General features: G+C 36.9%; 3 protein-coding genes across 3 annotated transcripts in view; 2 read left to right on the top strand and 1 right to left on the bottom strand.

The window, feature by feature from the left end:
- Positions 1 to 24,636, bottom strand: part of LOC121321066 (peripheral plasma membrane protein CASK-like) — a 198,376-nt gene that overhangs the window by 53,392 nt on the left and 120,348 nt on the right. Inside the window, exons 6-10 of the mRNA XM_041259976.1 lie at positions 9,865 to 9,967; positions 5,589 to 5,659; positions 4,839 to 4,961; positions 3,214 to 3,297; positions 1,723 to 1,822 (exon numbers count right to left, since the gene is read on the bottom strand). Coding sequence (XP_041115910.1) covers positions 1,723 to 1,822; positions 3,214 to 3,297; positions 4,839 to 4,961; positions 5,589 to 5,659; positions 9,865 to 9,967 — 481 coding nt within the window. The remainder of the gene's footprint in view (positions 1 to 1,722; positions 1,823 to 3,213; positions 3,298 to 4,838; positions 4,962 to 5,588; positions 5,660 to 9,864; positions 9,968 to 24,636) is intronic.
- LOC121320595 (probable G-protein coupled receptor 34) lies at positions 12,364 to 16,438 on the top strand. The gene is made up of 2 exons (XM_041259057.1): positions 12,364 to 12,578; positions 14,842 to 16,438. The coding sequence occupies exon 2, from the start codon at positions 14,861 to 14,863 to the stop codon at positions 15,995 to 15,997; it is 1,137 nt and encodes a 378-aa protein (XP_041114991.1). The 5' UTR covers positions 12,364 to 12,578; positions 14,842 to 14,860; the 3' UTR covers positions 15,998 to 16,438.
- Positions 20,410 to 24,297, top strand: gpr82 (G protein-coupled receptor 82). Its single transcript, XM_041259058.1, has 2 exons — positions 20,410 to 21,681; positions 22,308 to 24,297. Exon 2 carries the CDS (start codon positions 22,312 to 22,314, stop codon positions 23,296 to 23,298), a length of 987 nt encoding a protein of 328 aa, XP_041114992.1. The 5' UTR covers positions 20,410 to 21,681; positions 22,308 to 22,311; the 3' UTR covers positions 23,299 to 24,297.

Below are 24,636 nucleotides of genomic sequence, written 5' to 3'. Positions count from 1 at the left end.
TTTTGCTGAGGAACCTATAATATATAGTACTAGATATAGCTTTGAATTAATACAGTGTTCATTAATAAAAAGGTATTTTTATATAGAATATATTGCACTGGACATGTAGAACAGTATATTGTGCTACCACACTTTATACTCACTTCAATACTATACAGAAACTTACTTGCACACAAACCTGATGTTATGCATTAATTTCCCAAAGTGACATTAAGTGGGGTAGAAATCAACTGTAGGACTGTAAAATGTGAGTAATATTAACCAGTGTGACAGTAACCAGAGGGCTATTACCAGAAGCGTGTTCTTATCAACATTATATTTTGTGCAGGACACTTCAACATGGTGAGAATAAGCGGAGGGTAACATTGACGCAAGTGGTAATAAATTGGTTTTGACAGTACTGATAAACACAGTAATTTGACGCCTTTTTTACTTGACTTATCAAAATTGTTTGTGTTTCCCAGGAAATAATACATTCTTTAAAATCATTTTTCTCACGTTTTATTAGCTTTATTAAGCTGAACACTGCCCCACCCTCTGTATTATGCAGAGAACCAGAAAACTGGTTCAAGCAGCAACTTAAATTAGAAAACACAAGCAAAGACCCAAAAGATCTTCAACCTGAGAGAGAGGGGAAAAGTAGTAATATTGTTAATGCCAAGAAAGTGCATTTTAAAACCTTGGCTAGCATTTTAAGAACATACCCAAGTGGACCAGGTACAATCAAGCAAATCTAGTGGTAAAAAGTATATAATAAAATGAACAAACAACAAAAGGCACAGAATGCACAGTGAGGGCTAAGAAAAGTGAACTATTTTAGTTAAAATAAAATATTTTTTCTATTTAAAAAAAAAACAAAAAAAAAAAAAAAAAACAAGGTGTGAATGTGGTGCACAAAAATCATATACCACCATGCCACATATCATGTGACTGTTAATCAAACTGCAAGTTGTGAAGATAGCCTGAAGCATAGCACGGTATGTTTACAACTACTGTTGCTGACCAGGCACTGGAAAGCTAAAAAAAGATCTGAACAAATGACATCTTTCTACTGGACTGGAAATGAAAGTCTGAGAGAGTGAAGAGGATCTTGCGCAAGAATCAGATTTCTGTTTGAACTCAGAGAGGAATTTAAAAAGGGGGCACATACCGTACTGGTGTAAGTTTTGGTTCTGTTACCAACACCAAGCATTAAGCCTTGAAAAATAATTTTGAAGTCTGCCAGTGCCAGTTGCTACTATGGAGCATTGTTTAAAAATAAAGAATGAAATGGGTATAAAAGCGCTATTCTTTCTTTTTGACAAAAAGATATTACAATTTTTAGAACAGAACTAGACGTCTGCTCAGATGGATGTGCATCATTGCATAATAGTTACAAAAAGGTGAACTGAATGGAGCTGCTATTGGCAAACCTTCACTGGCAAAACTGAATACACAATGTATATTAAAGCAGCAACCAAGCTTAACAGTAATTACCATAGAACCTCTTCTATCAGAAGCGGGGGTATGGACACAGTTTGTACAGAAGAAAGTTTATTCCCATTAGTGTTGATACTGGTTGAAAATGCTGGGAAACACCCTTCAATGGGAAAGAAGCTAAGATAATGCAGCAGGTGAGGAGGGGGTACTACTGCATTTACAAATACAACGTACCTGAAAAGCACAAACAGTACAAGCTTTCTGACTGAGGGGCATCTGGGTGGAGATTAACTCATCACTTACCTGAGGATGTGGGGTCTTCAGAGAAGTCAAGCAGCTCCTCAGGAGGGTCTCCGTAGAACGAGTTAAACTTGTGGCTGGAAACAGCTGCTAGCACTGCCCCCTGTAACACAAGATCAGATCTAGTTTAATAACGGCAGCTTCTAGTTCTCCAATGAATAATAATTATAATAATAATAATAATAATAATAATAATAATAATAGCAGTATATTGACTAGAAACTGACTTGGGTATTTGTAGGGGTTAGTAATTTCTGAAACAAAATGATTGTACAGCAAATAAAAATTATTGCAAGCAGGCTATTACATTATGAAAAGATTCAGGAAACAAATGACAGCTTCCAAAATCATACATATATATTTTGTTTTTGCACATTTATTATAAACTTTAGGAAGTTGTGCAAGAGGGAGGGACTTTCCCTGAACAAAGTTCTCTGCATTTCCAGTATTTGTGTATCTCGCTGCATCATGAATCATCTTCTATAAAAGTGCACAGAGTCCATAATCTGAACGGTATTGCACTTATCATGTTCCTCCAGTGGTCTTGGCATCACAAGGTGCTTTATTAGCTGAGGTTGTTGTACAAATCTTGGTGTGGGAGGGTTTGCCTGGTTGAAATAAATGGCTTTCACCCTCAACTGAAAAGCTAAACCAGGTATTTTTCAGCTCACATTTTAGATGTAAAAATCTATATTTGAAGGCGATCAATTTTTGTCGTGTCCAGCAAATCAGTACATGTATAATCCAGGAGGAAGGGCTGGCAAGACAGCAGTTTGTCTGAATGGAAAGGGACTGTACCAACCAGGGCTACTGTGTTTGGCAGCTTGGTCGATGCATAACATTAACCGATTGCTTTTAAAAGGGTGATTTAAATGCAACTCGTGTTTTTAAGACACTGAAAATGTGAAACGGAGAGAGATTAAGACGGGATTGCAAGTGTAATACAAAAAAATAACACCTAATTAGCCCTTACCCCAAGAATTAACCATAGGTACTAAAACAATCGTAATTCTGAAAACAGACAGCACTCTGGTTTCACAGTAACACAAAATACAACACTGGCTCTCCCTTGATCAAAGTATTGCAACCACAAACAAAAAGCAACTAAAAAGGAAGCCACTTTACACTGCCCTTCATTACTTGAACTTTTGCTATTGCAGAGCAGACATACCATGGAATTAGAGTAATAACAGTTAAATTGCATCTGTCCATTTCTCCACATTTATGACATTTGGCATGTCAGTTTTGCAAAACCGTGGAATTTAACATACACAAATGCAAATGTCATATGATCACTTATCTGTTTTTCAGTCTGCAACTAGAGATTGCAGAGCGTTGCGGTGAGCTTTAAGTTGGGGTGTGGGCGGAAATGAAGACCTGTCTCTCAATCATATCTCTAATGTACGAGTAGTTTCCTGGCTCAAGCTCTCTGAAAAAAAAAAAAAAAAAAAACCCAGCACTACTTAAAAAGACCCTGGTGTCAAAATGGGCTACCTTTAATTTTCTTCTGGCATTGAATTTTCTCAGCTGTTCCACAGTCTCAGCGAGGTGGATTTTGTAGGCATAGCGGTCCCTCTCCTGCAAGAAAGGAAGCAGGAGGTTAACGGCTTTACCTGCCAGTCTCCCAGGACAAAAGAATGCAGTTCAGATGCAGAGTATAGGGCTCATTCCCACTGTACTTGTTTAAGACACTGACGGAAAGATGAGTTCTGGTGATGAATCTTCCTCCCGACCTGTGAGGGCGCTAAAGAACGGGAGGAGAAGTATCTGGAAGGGCTGGCCTGACAGTTCGTTTCCGGGTCAGGGAAGTGGGTCAGCCTGGAGAGAAGCGCGACTCTGTTGTAAGAATGTATTGATTTGAAAGGTAAACGAGAGGCAGCTGCAAGTAATAAGGCAGCTGCAACCGTTTACCTCGATATCATGCGGGATTACATTTGGGTTAACGTTAGGAGAGAAGGACTGAGAGAGGAGCTCTCAGAGAGTATTTGTGAAGAGTGTTGTACGTGCTGTGTGTTATTTTCTGTCTGTCTTTGTTGCACTAATAGATAGTTAAAGCACATCTCCGGAGCTGTCGAAAGGAGAGCACTATCCGGAGCACCACTGCACTGAGCACCTGCACGTTTTCGATCACCCAGGACTGGTGACCGTACCGTTGTTTTTGTTCGGGACTGTGCCCTTGTTTTCATTACCGCCGTGCTTTACACATTGTTGTGTATTGCCGGGGATTTATTATTTTTGACGGTCGCCAGACCTGGAAAAGAGCAATAAAGCACTTATTCACTGAATCACTGTTGTCTGTTCATCACTCCTGCACCGCGACATCTGTTCCCCTTACCAACCACTTTGCCACAGACACACACTGCAGCAGTTGCATTTTCCAGAAAATCTAATATGTTGCAGTCCCCTGAAGTCATATGCACAGTACAGACCAGCTTGTTGTTGTTTCCAAATCAAATAACAAGAGTCAAACTGAATTCCAAATGTGGTATGCAGATAAGCTGGAGGTGTTTAAATAGCTTTCTGCAATGTATTCTGGCGTTCAGGGACCACATAGACCAAACAGCTCACAGTCTTCCTCTCTATTTACTTAACAGATGTTTTATTTATTTATCCACAAAGTACATGCAAATAATAAATGCTTGTTATTTGTCCAAGGCCCATTGTAAAGAGAGAATTGAAACAAAGTTATCATGATGCTTAAGACTATTCTCAATTGGATGAAATGGGTATGAGAGACAGGAATTATTATTAAAGCAATAACAACATTTTATACTAGAAGTGCAGACATGCCTCAAGTAAAAGGAACATGTCCATGGATATATGATTTACAAATACACTACAAGGTTAAATATATGGTCAGGATAAAGGGAAAAATAAATACTATCACAAATAGCTTTTCAATTTAATATCAACATTATTTTCCAGAGTGCAATCAATGTTGGTTTTTATCGTTGATCTGCCAGCAACTGAGCATGGTGGATCCTTTATCAATCTATCTTTAAGACACATTTGCATAAGTACAACATGTTGCTGCAATCAGGCTGAAACAAAAGTTATTTTCTTGGAAATGCAGTGCTATTTGAGCTCAAGGGACTGCAGAATCTATCAAGGCCCCCTACCTTGAGCCAGGGGTGGTTGAGTGCCTCGTAAACAGTTATCCTCTCTGCGGGGTCCAGCATCAGCATGCGGCGTACCAGGTCTTTGGCACTTTCAGAGATATGGCTCCACTGCCTTGGGTTCATCTGGAAAGCAGAAAACAAAAAAAGTAACCTTAATGACCCACTACCTTAAAAACGCAAACAGGTGGATGCTGCTGCATTGTTCTGGGGCAGGCTGAACAAGTAAAATAAATTAAAGCTAAAAAAAACGGAACACATACTGTATATATAATTCATTTTGCCATTCTTTCAGTACAAGTCAGAAGGTTTGTCCGCAAGACTGCTGAGGTTGTAGACCACCAGGCAACAGAATGTTTTTATTTTTTATTATTTTAAAATAAATAAACAAATAAATAAATAAATAATTATGAAAGAAAATGATTTAAAAACTCTTAGAAACTTTTTTTCTGAACAATGTAATGGAGAAAAGTGGCAACTTTGAGCTCATGCTATTACCAGTGTGGAATAAAAAATAAAAAAAACCACGACTACTGATGGAAGACATAAAAGGGATTACTACCGGAGTTTTTTAAGAAAGGAACCAAGGGCATTTACCGTCTGTAGGGTAGACTCATTTTACTTTTCCTACTGGGGTGTAAGGGGCTGCCCTCGGCACCACGGCTATCCCATGGTGAGAAGTGGTGAAACCCCGGCCATTTTACTCCGCCAAGACGTTGGAGGACGAAGGTTTAGTAGTTCGTCTTCACTCACGCTTTCAATACAATTCAGGGTCCAAGATGTCACCCCCGTGCCGCCGTCCGTCTCCGTCTGGGTTTTACCGACTTACGGACGTACCATTGCGTCCAAATTTGACTGTAAAAGTAGGGTAGATACGTGGTGTGTCTTACATTAAAAAGCCTTAAACAGTTTTACTGCTCTGGTTAATCGTAGTCAGTTACACATACAAGTATATATATATATATATATATATATATATATATATATATATATATATATATATATATATATATTATATTTATATATCAAATCAATAAGTCCAAACATATATAAAAAAAATCAACAGTACACTTCCTAATTACTGTCCAAAGTACTTCTATGTGCCCCGACGATAAACAATGTAATCAAATTATACCTGAGATAGCTGCGGCTGCTAAAGAAGATGCAACAGACGAAAACGATTTGACTGGCGAAAGATAAAGCAGGTTTATTGGAGTTCACAAAATATAGCTTTCAGCTTGGTACTGTAACCTTTTCACATCCTTTTTTTGTTTAGTTATTCAGCTTTTTGCTGCATTGCAGCCATTCATTAAAATTATTTTCTTTATGTTGAATTTTCAGGGCGTTTTGTTAATGGCACGTGTGCAACACACAAATCTTTTTTTTGCTGTTCTTGTTCCAAATTTCTTGAATGCAACTGTCCATTTAAAGCAATTTTTTACACAACAGTACTCCCACATGTTCGGTTACCATTTTAACTGTTGCATGAAACTGGGGTTACCGTATTCTGCAGGTGTTAATAATATGCACCTCACTGCACCAGTGTTGCCAGACCTCCCCCCCAAAAAAAAACACTAAATTCAAGAAAACCTTTAGAATTTCCCCTAATACCTCTTAGAAAAAAAAATAGTATGAGGGCTCAAGTTCATGCTTTTCTAATTGTAAACACAATTAGGCTGTTGAAATGTTTAATATATACTGAATTTATACAGACAATTAATGCAAGTAACACTGAAATTCAACTTCAAATAGAAGCACATCATATTAAGTCATACTGTAGTAGATACTTGTTAATTTAATAGCCTGTAACTGTTTTATGCAATTACCAGCATATGCAATTAACTGTAGCATACACAGCATAATACATTTAACCGATTACCTGATAATTGCATACAGACGTACACTTCTTTTGAAAATGTACATTCCTTATTCTGGTTAAATGCATAAAAGTGTTAGGCACATAAATTTCACATGAAATGTTTCACTTTTTTTTTCTTTCAATTAACAGGAATATGTAATTATCATATATGCAATTCATTGAAATGTACTGTACTTGTATCATTCTTTAACCTACAGTAATATTATATTGGCACACAATGGTTTAAAAAAAATCTGTAAATGTAGTTTTTTCTTCATTTTCCAGAATATTGTTCACTGCTCTTACAACTACACCCCCACCTGTGCCTCTCACTCAAATTCTATGCAGCACAGACTATGTGGGCCTAGCGGCCCTAATACCTGCTGCAGATGAAGTGATCTTATACTGTGGCAATCAAAGTAAATCGAACGGCTGGAGAAACGCTACAGAAATCAGCGGTCGCAGCTGCCAACGGGTATGATGTCACAGCGCATCCGCCATCTTAGTAAAGGAAGGACTTGCACATTATGATAAATCTTAGGGAACAAAATGTTTTCAGACAGAAAAAAAACCTTTAAAAAATCTTCCACATATCAATATACACTATTTTATTAATTGTTACATAAAAAAAAGAGATGTTTCGGCCAGCTTTGCTTTCATCAGAGAGTATAAGCAACTGAAGAAAAAATACCTTAAAATACAAACAATTCAAACATCAATCAGTTACATAATTACAAACATGTCACATTTACAAAGATATGTGTACTTATCATGAAAGAACACGTATTTATATAATCATATGTTTTATAGGATTGCCAGCTCTGGGCGTTTACTTAGAAAACACAGACATTACAATTTAAAAAATAAATAACAATAATAATAATAATAATATGCATTGATTTAATCTGTGCTTTTCAATGTTACACTGTGTATTTTTGGTTCATTATTAAAAAAAGTAGGGAGTTCAGCAGAGCACGTGTAGTGACTGGAAAAGATAGCTCTGCACATGTGCACAATTAGCACGGGACACTGAATTCTACAGGGAACCGAATTCGATACTACACATTTTGAAAACCTTGCCTCTTAAATCACCCCAGTCCCTGTGATGCCTCAATATTTTAGTATAAAACTGGACAAGAATGTAGGACACAGCACCTTTTAAAACTGTGCGAGTGCATATGCAAACCTCATGTTCACCACACTTCTCACATCCTTTTTAAAACCTGTTTTGCTTGATAACCTATTAGCTAAAAACTGTAACAAGCAAAAGAGAACCAAAACAATGTCATACAAACACTATTATTGTAACATTATTGATTTTCTGTTTAATTATGAAAGAATAACAACACTGGATGTAAACTTTGAAGTGTATGACACTTGCTCCTTCTTTGTTTGGGGGTTCTTTCCATAAGAACCTTCCTCCCATCTGCAGCATATCAATGAGAAACCTTGGTGGTTTCTAGGTTCCAGTTAATTAGGCTAGTTCAACAAAATAAATGCATTTAAATATTTAATACTTGTGGTATAAATAAGAGAGCTAATTCCAGACTATTATGTACTATATTTACCTAATTGGTGCTGTCATCACTGACATACCTGATTTGCTAGTTACAACAGAATTATGTTTTTTGGCTTGGCAAATACAACACAAACAGACTTTCCAATGCCAACTGCTGATGCAGTTGATACGAGTTGAGTTGAAGTCGTTATCTTGTGCTCTTTTTCAAAGTTGATTCAATTATTTAAGTGTTTTACAAGTCAAGGGGATTTTAAAATGCAAGGATCTGCAAAGCTGTGTCGCTCATTTTAATGAGTCATTTAAAATGAATGACAGAAACGCCTCTTTTTTTTTTTTTTTACCAATACTCCCTTTCAAAACTGCTTCTGCTGCAAAAAGAAGTCTAGTAACAGTTGCTCAATTCCAAAACAACAATGCTGATAGGTCACTTATTGGTATGTCATCATGATTTGTTGCCTGGCAGAAATATGGACAGCATTAAAAATAGTCAATTACTCTATTTGTAATGCTTTGATTGGTTTCTGGAGTCTTCATTGAATGGTTCTGAAACTCCCTTAAATTACTAATCATCAAGCTTATCAGCATATCTTGGTGTAGCTGCACCCTGAAGAGTGGTAAACCAGTGGTAAACTTCAATGCTCATGAAAATGGCTGGATACATGGCACTGGATATGCAATCCTCTCTTTATCCGCAGAGCAAGGATCGACAGCACAAAGCTTATCAGGCAAGTCTGCATCAAGCCTGCATTAAGGGACCATCCTCTTAGAGGATGAGTGAGCAGTCCAATCTCCTTGGCCACCAAACCATGGACTCATTATGATACTTTCTGCAGACATCTGCAGCAAATCGTACAGAATTGTGTTTGATGTAGGATGTTGACCATCGTCTTCAAATTAATTTCAGTGATCATCTAAACAGGTTTCAAACCAAGGCCTGCCTCAACTAGAGCCCTCTTTTGAACCAGTATGTGCATTTATTGACCAATACCACACAGGATTGTAATTTTCTTTTAATCTACAGTTATGCAGATCACATGCACATATGCTTCAGGAGAAAGATTCACACTTACTGATTTTAATTTCTTTCTTTCTCTTTCTTTCTTTCTTTCTTTCAAAAGGTCACTGTAGCTTGTGGCTTTTATCTAAAGCTTCAGGAAGCAACAAATGCTTATGTACCAAAAATCATTGCTGAATGATTTTGTTCTGGTATATCTGTCAAGTCACTATGGAGTGAATGCCCCCACTCAATGATATAACTTGTGTCGCATAACAATACAGAATGAACTTTTTTTTGGTTTTCACTTCTCCGATTCTCTGAATAAACAAGGAACTGTGTTTTCTTCAAACATGTGTCAAGATCTTGTGGTCTTTTTATTTTTGGTTGAGAAACCATTAACCCTTTTTTCATTTTCTCCATAAATAACAAACCACTGTCTTTAATAATACTAACAGTTAATTAAGGAAACAATACACACTACATAACCATCAATACAAATAAAATAAGCTTAGCTAAAAATTTGCAGAACCACAGATACAGACTTTTTGCAATATGCGATTGGTTCATTGAGCAGTGCCTCCTATAGATTATTTAAACTCTGCTAAAGGTTCCTCCTTTTTGCAGTTACTGTACTGAAAGAATTAAAAATAAATACCTCCAGCAACCAATCCAGATTCTCCAAGCTGTATAGCCACTCCAAAACCTCCGAGCTTCACAGGGGCTGAATTCTCCTTCGATGCAAGCAAAACACAGTGAGGCTGTAAAGAAAGATAATGCATGTTAATGTACGGATGCAATAATGCACTGTAAACCTAGCAGGTACGGGAGGCAGGAATTTTGCTGCATTCTAGCGGCACATTGATTGAATTCAAGTTTATGTGCTTTACCCATAGAGGCATATATATTATAGTAACAGGCTCTTATAAACTAGCATACAAAACGAGAACTTTGCAGGTGTTTTTCAGGGTACTGGCGGTGGGCCAAAGTTCTAGCTTTTTACCGTTATGAATCTTGGTGACATTTTAAATTAGAAGTGTTTTACTGTGTTAAAATGCTGCCGAACACCTCAGTCACTTTGAAGCCAATGTTGGAACATTTTATTTAGATATAAATCAATTTTTGGTCTTAGAATACAACTCACAGAATGGGTTAAAGGTTAAGCCAAATTCTGGTTAAATTGCTACTTAGAAAGTACAAACTAGAAATAAAATAAGTTTTCTTAGGAAATTACAGTTGATTTTATGAGGGTTATAAAAGTAGCTACTTCAAAGAGAAACTGGACTGAACCAGATGCTTTGAAGCTAGGGTTAAGACAAATGGACAATCAATCAAATGATAAGAGATCTGTGTCTTTTTCTGATTGGTTTAAGGAAAAATCATGATGTCACTGAGAGACTGCATTTGAACTGAGAATACTGAAATGTTCTTTGTATTGCTCTGCTCCGTGCTTGTAAAGAGGAAACCTGCAAAATGTTGTCACCATGTAACCTTTAAGATGTCTGGTTGTAACTCTGCAACTCAGAACTTTTACCTTCAATAAACTGTACTTGAAAAGAAGACGACAACGACGTTTCTTTCCCTTCGCCTTTTATTTCTTAAACTCAACAGCCAACATGTCAATTGCCTAAACCTAACGTGTGTAATAATGGTTTGTCCTGTCCAGTTTTAAAATTTCATTTTGGTTTTACCAAAAAAGCAACTAGACGTTAAAAATTGTTGAAAGAGTTGATAAAAAAAATGGAACCGATCATAATGCACCCCTAATATGCATGCACTTGCCGCTCCAGAGCCCTCTCTCCCAAAAAGTACCGCTGTCTGATATCAGACGGCATTCTTCAATAGCAATCGCTAACATCTTGCAATAAGTACCATAAAACAAAAACAACCCTTCATATTATAAGGTACATTTGTAATACATAGATACAGGTGATCCTCGACTTACAACGCTTCGACTTATGACTCTTTTGCATTATTACCCTGCTTGGACTTTACGACATCGAGACGGCATTTATGACACGGCGAGACCTGAGCCATGCATCGTGTGCGCATGCTCGGTGTCCGAACAGCTGTACCTTTCGCGATCGCCATGACTTAGTCTAGCAGGTTTTTTTTATGCATGTAACGGTTAACGGTTATAACATTGTTCCTATGGGAAAATGTGCTTCGACTTACAGGAACCAGCTGTGTCATAAGTGCGAGGACTGCCTGTACAGGGATCGATACACTACAACTAACCCAGTGGTAAAAACCTTTAATCAAAGTGTAACAGCAGCAGTATACCGCTTTCTTGTATATGGCAGAAGATTTAGTCAAGCTGGGTTACTGTGTTTTTATTTCCGGTAAAGAAAAAGAGCCACAATAAACAAGCTTATTGATCTACCGCACTTGGTGGGGTACACAACTTAAGGCTTAACAAAATACTACATGCAGTTGCACCAGTAGCTATGAGGTGATCAAATACTTCTACCTATATTTACTGAGTGAGGCCAAAGATGTTCAAAAGTGCATTCCAACATACCAAGGTGCATATTCACAAATGTACTGATGTGTCAGTGAATGCATCAGGCTCCAATGCATTAACTGGCACACTGATTACAAGAATGCATCTCTCCCAATATGTAAGGCTGCAACTCTTCTCCAGTAAGAAAGCTAAACTTACACCCAACACACAGCTCAAAGTTTAACCACAATTAACGAGAACTGAAAGATGTCTTTAGAAATCAAAATAAACATTAGTTGTTAGAACAGTAATAGTTACAAAACAAAAAAAGAAAACCCTTTGGTTCATCCTGTTTAATAAACAGTGCATTTATCTTCTTAGTCTGCATAACAACACTTCTATCAGCCATACACAATAAATAAAAAGAATAAAAAACATGTGTGTCACTCTGTTACCTCACTGCAGAAGAACTATGAGAACTTGTTTTAGGCGCTCAGTTGAACAGTCAAATAACTTCACCATTTCTCAGAAAGAAATTATTACCAAACCCGCATGGCTATCCTCTCAGTGTTGTTTTTTTTTTTAATTGATAACTTGCACATTTTTTAAAGTACATTGAATATTTTCAGCAGCATTATACATGGTGTTACAACATGTTTTACTTTTTTTTTTTTTTTTTTTTTTTTTTTTTTAAATACATAATGATTGATAAAAGAGCCCTCCAATAAAAAGGAGGAGTCAACAGAATACTCAAAAAGTAGGAAACAGTTTGTGGTAACTGCATGACTAAAACAGAAAGAACACCACAGAGTACTGTGTAAAAGTTGAAGATTAGGACAGGAAATGTCATGAGCTATATGCAAGTAATTTATTTCTAATCCCATTTCACTTTTGGAAGGAAGGCACGTCACATGCCAGGAGCTCCACAGGTGAGTATTTCTTATTGTAAACAAATTTTGTGCATAACACTATGTAACACAATTTTTGTTCCTGGGTAGTAAGTGTTATTTCCTAATTGCTTATGCCTCAAAAGTATAGAAAATGGCTATTATTCCCCACAAACTTTGCTTTTGTGACCAGGACAGTGATATTTCAAAATATCACTATTTCCAATGGGAAAACGGGCACATGTGTGTCTTTTCGTTCACATAAAGTCAGAAAAAAACAACATATGAATCCAAATTAACATGTATTTATACTAAAGTAATACAAAAATGACTACAAAAGATTTAGAAGTGAGTAGTTTTTCGAGATTTACAATTATACTGTAAATTTACTACCCAGGAACAAAAAAAAAAAGTAAAATTGTTACAAGGTGTAATTAAATAATCTACTGGTGTGGATATAAGCAAGGGAAATCAAGAACCCGTGTTATGGTACTGTATACCTGGTTCATTCGTGAATCATGAATAGCCTGCTGTCATTCATTTAAATATTCTTTGTTGGAAATGCACATTTTTTTTAGTTTTGCTTGCAGGGGAGGAATTTCAAATTTGAATTGCACTTCAGCAACAATCTTCAGTCCACAGTATTTGTAGTTCAGAAACAGAAGTGCACAGGGGATCTTTTCCTGAAGACTGTTTCGTTATGTGCGGTGGCAAGATGTTACACATCAAGGGAACTTTATACAACTTTTTTTTCTTTAATTACAAGCAAGACATCTAATTAAATAGCAATTATGATACTGTATGCTGCTTCCTGGCTCACCAGCTTTCAGTGACTGAACTGCTATTGAACACAACTTTCATTATATGCTACTGTCCAACAAGTTACAGGGTAAATGAATCAATGCAAAACTAGGGGTGGGGGTATTTCTTGCCAGTTTAACCACCCTCAGACCCACGGCTCAATAAACAGATGAATAACCTCACTGACCCCAATAGGGCAAAAGAACTCCAAAGAATGTACTACACACTTATGACAGGGTAGGCTCTTTGTTCTTCATCTGACCTCTTTTTGCAATGGTGACTGCAAAGACTAATGCCACAATAAGTATTGTACCCAGATATTTAGTAAGCAGTGGATAAGCAGAGTGCAGGTAATGACTGTAAACATGTAATGTTTTCAACCATCTTCTATATTGTAGGCTAACGGCTATACTCTGTTCTAATAATAATAATAATCATAATAATAATAATAATAATATCAGGAATAATGTACAATAATAAAGCTGTTATTCTATCAACGGTTTATTTATAAATTTCATCAGAAATTTGCAGCAAGAAAGATTGAATTGTATGACAGCAGTCTACTGCTCTAATTACTAACACCACAGTTTCTGGATTTCAATTGCTTGACTCCACAGAAGTAGATTATTATAAAGAGTGTTATAAACATAAAACAAAATAACTCTCTCTTAATAATGCATATATAGTGAAGCAAAAAACGTACTTTCTGTGAATTAACCATGCATAAACACCATGTAATGAACGTTACATTTTTTATTTGGGGGACATGCTGTAAGAGCGTTATATCCGAGGCACGTTATAATTGAGATCCACTGTGTGTGTGTGTCCATCTGTGCTGTTATATCCGAGGCACGTTATATATATATATCCACTATATATGTGTCCATCTATATATCACTATATATTTTTTTATATATATATATATATATATCTATCTATTATATATATATCTATATATATATATATCTATATATATATCTATATATATATATATATATATATATATATATAATATATATATATATATTATATATATATATAATATGACATTATAGCACGGCTATGACATCACATAGCCAGTTGAAATGAACATAATCCTTGCTGTTGTAAATAAGTTATTTACAAATGCAGTTTGTATTTTTGGATATATACATATATATGTAAAATCTAAAATGTGCAATTGTTGCTAGAATATTTTTGACTATGCAAAAGTAAACTAAATTAATGTTCTGACAATTATGGGGATTATTATTATTATTATCTTTTTTTTTTAAGCCTTTTTATTCTTTTATAAAAGCTTACAAGGGAAAATGCGCACTGTAAATTTGGAGTTTTACAATGCCTGTGCTTTACCATGTTTCTAAAAGCTTGCACTCTGTGACACAAAGTCTTAGGCAGGATGTACTGTCTTTAAATATACCGTTAAAGATATTTTGTCTTGCTATTAATAACTTCCATTTTAACATTACATACCAACAAAAGATTATGCTTTCTTGCTTTACAGGATTGAAGATTACTTCAAAATGACAAGCCTCATTAATTTAGGAACTTTAAATGATTCAGTCCCCTACAGCTTTACAGAGAGTACAGACACTGTAAATACAACACTGGAGCCCAACACCACATGTGTTATAAACGATGACTCTATGAGCATTCCTTTAGCCTTGGCCTACTCCTTCATGTTTGTCTTTGGACTGTTGGGAAACGTTTTAGCCCTGTACGTCTTCCTCTTCGTCCACTCAAAGAAGAACTCTGTCCATGTTTTCCTTGTCAACATAGCTGTTGCTGACCTCATCCTGATTATCTGTTTGCCTTTCCGCATCGTCTACCACAGCACCAAAAACCAGTGGATGCTGGGCCAGACCTTCTGCAAAGTGGTCGGCAACATTTTCTACATGAACATGTACATCAGCATCACCCTGCTTGGGTTCATCAGTGTGGACCGATACATCAAAATCCAACGCTCAGTACAGCAGTACAAACTGCAGAAGAGGAAATGGAGCATCATCACATGTTGCATCACCTGGGGTATGGCCATTGCTTTCATTATACCCATGATCAGCAAACCAGAAGGCAACGAGAAGATCACTAAATGTTTCCAATACAAGGGCAGACAAAATGCCAAATGGAAAGCTTTCTTTAACCTTGCAATGGTTGTTGTCTTTTGGGTAGTTTACATTTCCCTAATGCTCTCTTATGGTCAAATTGCCAAAAAGCTTTACAAACTTTCTAGGGAGAAATCAGACCTTCCCAATGCCCACAAGTATAGACAGACGGCAAAAAAATCTTTTTTTGTGCTTTTTATCTTTACGGTGTGCTTCGTTCCATATCACATCTTTCGTGTAATCTACATCTGGTCCCAGATCTATGGCACTACCTGCTACTGGACGAACATCATTGACAAAACCAATGAGGTGGCACTGCTCTTCTCAACTCTAAACAATTGCCTGGATCCAGTCATGTTCTTTCTGCTGTCAGGCTCTGTGCGCAAGATGACCATCAGTCTCCTGTGCAGAAATGTCCCATCATATGCAAGCACAACCAACAGCTCCACCACCGAGCACCAGCAAGCGAAAGCTTCCCAGGCGACCAGTAGCACTCGGGCGAGTTTCAGCATCATTCATTCATTCCGACAGAAACGGTTAATTATAGGAATCTAAAGGGATCTTCAGCATCAGCTGGAAATCCTCAGCTCCTAAAAACAGGAACAGGACTCTGATAAAAACTAGCTTGACTCCTGGTGGAACAGTGCAAGACATTCCTAATGTGCTGTAAGGTTGAAAACAAACTTCTAAAAACAAGACAATGAAAAAATGTCCTTGACAGATTTATACTGGGTTAAATGGACAGCTGAAAACGACAGTAACGTCCATTCTGTACAGGAATGAAAGACATTAAAACACAGAATATAAAACAAACATTAACCTATCTACACTTTGTAAGGAGTTATGAGCTAGTTTTATATTTGACCAAACATTCTGAAAGGCATTTAAAGAACTGCATCAGGCGACCATATTGGTTTAAGCACAAATACCATTTTTGAAAAAGTCAATTGCATTGACACAGGGATGATGCTTGTCAACTTTGGAGTTAATCAAATAAACCGTTTTTCAACTGAAGTGGTTTTAAATTTAAGAAGAAAATGTAGGTCTGGAGGCCATTTTGTTTTTTACAAAAGAACACCATTTTGACCTATTTGAATTCCATTGTCCCCAGGATGATGCCTACCAAGTTCAGAGTTAGTTGGTTAAACGGTTTTCAAACAGAAGCAGTTTGATGATTGGAGCACGTTTTCGCAAATTTGGTGGCAGCAACTGTGATATTAAAATGTATTGCAGCAACTTCCGCTTCACAAATCTGAAGCGTGTTTGGTTGTTGATGACATGTTTCTGATCAATGGCTTCACCGGTTCCCAAGAAGACGATTTTAAAAGGTTTTTCAAAAAAATGCATCACTCTGCGCACTATTTTTATCATCTGAATTGAATTCAAGCCGGGATGATACCTGCCAAGTTTGATGTTGATTGGTTACACAGCGTTTGAGCAGGAGCAGTATGAAGACTAGGGATGAATAAAAAAAGATTGTAATAAAAAAAAATCCTAAGGCTGGAGTTTAAGACAAATAAATAATACATTACTTAACTTACCCAAGTAGGTAACAAAGCTTACAGAATTCTTTTTTTGCCATTAAGCTCCCTGACGTTACTTTATTTCCGAATTCACCTAAATTGCTGTAGAACTAACTACTGTCTTAGTTATTTTATAGATATGGAAGAACTACAGCTACCAACAAGGGACTAAAATGCCCGCACCGCAGGCTCACCGGTCAATCTATAAAATATGAAAAGTTCAACACAAACATGTAGGTCCAAGCAAAACTGGCTACCTGTATGTTGTGCTTGTTACATATTGTTATTCACTTCTTATTAAATTCATATTTCAATATTCTTATATTTTAACCAGTCAGCATCACATGTAACTTTCAAATGTATGCACAGGTTTCTAATAAAATCAACACATTTGAGCCTTACTGTCTGTGGAAACGATTACCAGTCTCTACTCACATGTGAACTAGTAAGAAATTATTCAGAATAGTTGGTGATCTTTTACATTCTGTAAATGTGCTGTTTCTTGCTGGTTTTATACTCTCACATTTTTTGGATTTCTGTCAGAGCACCGTTGCAACCGTTAGGGCGGGCAGCAGAAACTGCGCAGCACTGCGATGTGATATAAAAACTACTGCCTCAAACCGTTTTTACTGGAACAGCGCAGATCCCACTAACATTCAGGATTGCATCTCTCACCCTGAGTAATACAGCAACTCTGCTGAGCAGTTATTTTTTTTCTTTATTTGCTTACCCTCAATTGGTTTGAAGGCCTGTCTTAAGATATATACATGATTTATGGTGTCATTATTTCACAGTCCTCTAAGTTAACCATCTTGAAAAACAATCTGTAGGTGATCAAGAGGGCAAGACAGAAAAAATGCAATAAGTCATTAGGAACAGACCTCAAAACTTAGTCACAACTTTGTATTGTTATTGTTTTAACACTTGGTTAGCATGCAACAGTTTGCTGTTTACTACATTGGGTACAAATGTTGCCTAGAAAAAGGGATGCAGACCATTTTAAATTTGACAAACAAGGATGATTAGATGCAGCTTTAGCTACAGTAATGATAAAAAACAAACAAACAAACAAACATTTCACTCCCTCATAAAACGTCCTTGCACTTCCCAGGCTTGCATTATTTATAGCAAGCATATAAGACTTATAATGTGCAAAATCTATCAGCTGCTCTGCAGAATGGATGCTGTGTTGTACACAAATAAAAATATAAAACGACAGCTAAAAGTAACCTTATTTTCACAATAAAAGTCGACAGGAAAGACTGTTCTGAGTAAACGATGTAATTTGTATGTGCATAACATGTATACAAAAATCTGAGTTTTGTATTCAACTTAACCAACGAAGGAATATAACACCAGCACTGTGTATTAATTGTCAATAAATAACTCTTAATTTGCAGCACCTACTCACATTTTGAATAGGTTTAATTTAATTTAATACCTGCTGACAAAAAACATACAAAAAGCACTCAGGATTACTTGTACAGCCCTCTTATTTACAGGGGTTCACATAACAGATGCGCACCAATTTTAAAAAAATAAAAAAATAAAAAATTGGACTTCCAGATTGTTTTTTAAGATGCAAAAGTGTACTGGCAGAACATTTTTTTTTTTAACAGGAAAGCATTTTTCATAAAGGCAGTGAGGGTGTTCACACTTGCAAGGTCAAACATATTATCTGCTGTGACCCACACCAGCCTAACCTCCTGATTTTCTATACTGAGACTCAGGTTTTCCATTCCATCTCAGGGTTCCAATTTAACTATACAGTCCCTCCCTGCTAGTGCCATCACTGGCTGCCTCAAGTTTCTATTACAATATGGAGAGCGATAGGTGACACTACTCCAGTTCATAACATCAATCATTTTCTTTAATGGGCACTTGAAACAACCAAATGCCGTCCATTCAGAGAAGAGGGATGCATTTACAGGGAGTGACGTTGTGAAGCTCCCTGACCTAAACTTTGCGCTGAGAGGAGTTAAAAAAAACAAAAAAGAACACGTGTACCGAAGCAATATACTTAAAATAATATTTTTACCCCGTCATGTGGTCACGCTAACACTAATAAAGGGACAAAGTGTTTTTGGTTTTTACTTTTGAATCCCCAGGATGGGAATATGGTGATTGAAATAAACACAGAATGTCAGCTAATTATGTAGGAGTATCAAACCATTTCTGTTGATACTCACGTGACAACCTAATGATAAAAGTTATGTGAACCCCTGACTATATGCCATCTTGAAATTACCATTATGGCTCTGTGTTTATTTTTAAGGAGTGCACACATTAGTGTTAATTTTGAGTAGTGTAGGTTCTATAGGCATTGTCATCACAAATATATTGCAAATGTCATGAACTTTCCTATGTTATGTTTTTATGATGTTATATTATCAGGAATCTACATTGAATGAACCTTAATCTAATTTGTCTAGCTTTGCCTAGAGATAACGAACAACCCCGCACCTTGAACGCACCAGGCACTCAGGAAACAAATGGCTAATCAAACCCGTCTCCGTGATTTAATTAACCCGTCTAGGGAGAGAGAGGAGGTTTAGCATAGGAGTCTGAAAAAGAGAAAAATGTCTTACAAGATTCAAGACAAATTTCACATAATGATTTAATAACACTATGAGTACAAGATGCAAGCATTTTTATTCTTAAATTGCCTAAAAATATAGAATAACCCAAGTAATAAATCCCTAAGAGAATTAAACTGTTTGCAATGCCAAACCATAACCAAAACCAAACCATAACCAAAATCGCAACCAGACATGTTTGGTGTCTAAAGAAATGTAATTTCTTATGGTAAAAACAACGGGAATTCAGAATAAAATCTGAATTATTCAGCAAAAGTTATGCACGTTTTAAAGTTTCCCCTTTCCAGAGAGAGGAAGGGAGGGGACAATCAATCACGATTGCAAGCCCATGTGCAACAAAATAGCTAATCGGAGCATGCAGCGGGAAATTCAAACAATCTCTTTGTTTGAAAAGTATAAAACCCCTGCTTTAGCCCAGCTCCTTGCTCCCTCGGACCCGCTGGCTCCCCCGGACCTGCGATGGCTGTTCCAACCTTTTGCTATGCTCCCTCGGACCCGCTAGTTCCCCTGGACCTGCTGGCTGCCTCAGACTTAAGAAGACTAAAACTAAAGACTGCACCTGAAGCCCTCAGCTCTAAGAATTTATCCATCAAGGTTGGGAGCCCTGACATTCGGAGAAACGCAAGAGACTACTTTTCAGGATAGGTAACAATACTCTTAAAATATCTATTCAGGTATTGTGACCCCTTGTGTCAGTATGTACTAGTATTTCTTTGGTGAATTGTTGTTTTAAACCTTAGTTCTCATTGTCATGCTTTTAATGTGACATTTAATTGTGTAACTGTTTTGTGTGATTTTCAAACTTATTTTATTGCATGCTTAATAAATACCATCTTTCTAAGAAGAGATTCCCAGTATTGAATCATTTGCTCATGTTGAACAAACACGATTCATGAACCTTGAACAGTCTGGAACGTGGTCTATTTTCGGCTTGTTGTAACGTATAAATCCGCCATCGTTTTCAGAGAGCGATATTAAAAACGGGTTTGTACATTACAATAGTACCCACAGCTCTAACTGGAGGTCCCACCAAGATCTTGACTATCGAAGGTTCTTGGAGGTCCTTTAATTTATTGCTCTTAAGAAAATATTAACTGCCCACAATAGTATCCACAGTAGTCTGGGTTTCTTTGTTGAAACATCATGAAACTTGTTAAATGTGCAATCCACCACTTAATTCGATAATGGGTAGAGATATTCAGGCACATTAGAAATTTTTTTTTTTTTTTTAAATCTAAGTCACAAAATGTGCCTAACTCTACAGTACTGTTTTAACTACATGCCTCTATATTTCAATAACTATGGCACACGATTAATATCCAGTTTTCCTTTTCTTCCGATAATAAATATTCTACCCTCCTGCAGCGAGACGTTATATGACTAATGCACAGAAATGTCTGATGGTGTGTACTCTGAGCTGGATAAATGAGCACAGCTCCACCTGTTGGTGAGGGAGTATAGTACAGGCAAGCAATGAATCTTCCACCAGATCTTTGTCTCTTAGAGCACACCAACAACAACAAAAAAAAAACAAACACAAAAAATACATAATACAGTGGAACTTTGTTTAAAAGCAACATCTGAAGAAAGGCCAACTTGCAATTAAGGCCATATTTTTACAATCCCAATTCCACTAACTTCAGTGTTAACTGACCTTCAATATTAAGGCCACATTTTGTTGGACCCTTGGCTGGCTTTCATAAAAAGGCTTCACTGTAAAACACTCCTCTTCATTTAATGCATTTCAATGTTTATAGGTATGCTCACTCATGCCACCCAAGCTTCCTAAGCTGTGACTGCATCAAAAGTTCTTCTGGCATGAACACCACCCACAGGACACAGGAAACTCTTGTAAAATGATGCTCTCAAACCAAAATGATATTAAAACCTCAGCCTTCTGATGTATCCATACATTTAAGAGATAAACAAGCTGTGAGTATTAAAATAAGTTCTTTCTGGAAACCATAGGATGTGATGTAATGGACAGATCACAGCATGTGAAAATAATGTGCGTACCTTGCTCTTTACTTCCATAATCTGAGGCATTTTCTGAGAACTGAAACTTCAGACCCAACGCAGTGTGAAAACCATTTCCTCACCGAGACCTACAACAGCACAGGTATGCTACTTTTTATGATAGATTTTAAATCTCTGTCATTAAAAAAAAAAAAAAAGAAAAAAGAAATAAGACAAATGCCTATCCGGTGTTAGAATGACAAGTTTGTTCTTTTGTGATAACAGCAAGGTTATCACTAAAGTATGCCGTTTTAACTCCTAAAAGCGTCACTCCTGTTTACAGACAAAGGACATTCATTATATTATTTAAGCAGGTGTGATAGGAAGTTAGGGGTCATTCCCAGATAAACCCTGAGAACAAATACAAATGGGTCTTTTTATGTTTATTTATCCTAATTGTTGGTAGAATGAAAGACAGAAAAAAAGTTTCTTTCACATGAGATATTAAACTAAAAGTACTACACTTCTTACAATACTTGTGTCAGATTAGTGTTTTTGTATCCGTTTTGTTTGTAGATATGACAGACCTGTTTGTCACTGAGAGAGTGATGGCAAATTTTTTTTTTTTAAAAATGCATTTAATCCTTTTTTATGTGGTCTGCTGTCTGGTCTGCCGTTTGTGTTGAGAATAAAGTAAATAAACATTTCAAAGGCACTTTGGTTTGTTCAGTTTTGCTGTGGTGAAGACAAAACAGAAAACTCAAGGTAAAGATGTTGTTTTTGTTTCAGCTCAATGGCGGATATCTGCAATATCACGTTTGATAACTATCAAAAAGATATCTTCACCTGGTTGTACAGTGCTTTAACCATTGTTGGATTTCTTAGCAATGGTGCTGTTCTATGGGACTTGTGGAAGGCAGAGAAAACAGTGACTGGGATTTTCACGATCAACATGACAGCTGCAGACCTGCTTTTATGCTGCAGCTTCCCATTCCGGATAGTGTACTACCAACGCAGCTCGGAGTGGGAACCGAATGCTCACTTGTGCACAGCAACCATTTTTACAACTGTATCACTTTTTTACATCAACTTGTATTGCAATATTTGCTTCCTAATGTGGATCTGTATTAACCGGTATGCCAGTGTGGTGAGACCAAAACATGTATTTTTTAAATTTTTCAAAACCCCCAAGATATGCAAATTCCTTTGTGCTCTCACATGGACTGTGACACTCTGTGCAACCTTATCAAACCTCATTCACAACCTTCTAAAAAACTCTGTGCCAGCCAAATCCTGCTTCGACCTCATTGCCAGCAAAACCAGAAATAATTACAACCTGTTACATGCCTTGTGCATTGCATTGTTCTTTTTCATTTTAATCATCTTATTAACGTTTTATACCCTGCTGGTTTACCATCTTCAGCGGATGCAGGATGGAAATTTAGTGATGAGAAATCAAAACATTAGCTTACAAGTGCGGAGAAAGATCCTAGCTACCGTGCTGGTCTTTGTTGTGTGCTTTGTGCCGTACCACATAGAGAGAGCCATGCTCTTGCTGTCCAACTCCAGCGACTGCACGTGGCAGAGGAAGCAATACAAAGCCAAGGCTGGAACCATTCTGCTGGCAGCTCTCAGCTGCTGCGTTCTCCCCCTGCTCCACCTCTCTTTTCATTTCAGGTGCTGCAAAGCCAGAGCTGCTTCTCACACAAGAAATATCCACCCTCACACTCATGAAGAGCATGCAATTGGCTACCGTTTACCAGAAACTACCCGCAGTTAAGAATACCACCCTTCAGCCAACCCTTTAATAACATTGTAACCACTCTACTGGAAAATATGTAAAACCTCCAGCATCTAACAACAAAAAACAACTACTTTGTATCATTTATGATATTTTAATATAACAGTTTGTCACATGGTAAGCAAAGCAAGTAAAGACAAATTGGAATATATGTCCCATAGATCATACTGTCCAAAAAGACAAGGTGTAATACACATGTCATCAATAAAGAAATGACTAAGCTATTGTGAAATTACTAACCAAAAGACACTAAGGGGAGCTTTTACATTTGTGTGCTTTGAGATATGAGCTTCATACTGTAGAATCTTCACACACTGTGAACAACTTATATCAGAGATCATTTGAGGAGTGAACTTTTAGAGTTTCACATTTCCAATTACATAAACACTGCATGTTAAACCTGGTGGTGACCCTGGTGTTGACCTCTCGCCTAATTTGGTGGCCACATTGAGGTCATATCAATGCTACAGATGTTTCTTTATTGATAGTATCAGTGTCCACACACTACTATACACATACAGCAAGTGTACTGCCTGCAAATAAAAAAGGAGACTTGACCCAAAGTGGCAGATCACAACAAGGTGCTGGCTCTTGCTTCTTTAGTCTTTGGTGTATATCTACCGGGCAGCAGACAGCTAGAACTGAAGACCAGATCCAAAACTCAAGCCAAAAACCATTAGTTATTTCTAACATCCTCAAACCCCACCCCCCAAAAAAAGTTTTTTGTGCAATTACAGAACATGAACATCTTAACCCTGTGACAGGGATATGCACCCCACAGGTGATAATATTACTGGCCCACGGTGAAGATCAGTGGAAATTAATAACAGAAAGCTTCTTTAATAATGCTTTAATAAAGAATTCCTAACCATGTTGGAAAATAAATACTGTATACATTTTTCACAGCTGGATGCGTATACAGCATGACATCCTGTTTTATTATTATTATTAGTTTATTTAGCAGATGACTTTATCCAAGGCGACTTACAAAGACTACGGTGTGTGAACTATGCATCAACTGGAGTCACTTACAACAGTAAGCCAGGGTTTGAACTGGGGACCTCCTGGTTACAAGCCCTTTTCTTTAACCACTGGATCACACAGCCTCCTTTAGTCTGCACTTGTAGATCTCTTGATCTCCTCCTCCTACTATGCACTGGACTTCTGGATCCTCAGCTAATCCCTGCATTATTGCACTGTTAATATGTCATTGTAGATATAACTTCTTGTAATCCTAACTTGTTGTATCCTAATTCATATTGCATTTTTGTTGTATTGGTTGCCTTACTGTAAACTATTATGTATTTAAATATTAAG

This window comes from Polyodon spathula, chromosome 9 (assembly GCF_017654505.1).
Source record: "Polyodon spathula isolate WHYD16114869_AA chromosome 9, ASM1765450v1, whole genome shotgun sequence".
In the NCBI taxonomy this organism is placed as follows: domain Eukaryota; kingdom Metazoa; phylum Chordata; class Actinopteri; order Acipenseriformes; family Polyodontidae; genus Polyodon; species Polyodon spathula.
The sequence above is the reverse complement of the archived record's forward strand: the minus strand, read 5'-3'. Positions and strand labels throughout refer to the sequence as shown.

Excerpts from the sequence above, each read along its gene's own strand:
- gpr82 (XM_041259058.1), top strand. The coding sequence starts at position 22,312 with ATGGCGGATATCTGCAATATCACGTTTGATAACTATCAAAAAGATATC.
- LOC121320595 (XM_041259057.1), top strand. The coding sequence starts at position 14,861 with ATGACAAGCCTCATTAATTTAGGAACTTTAAATGATTCAGTCCCCTAC.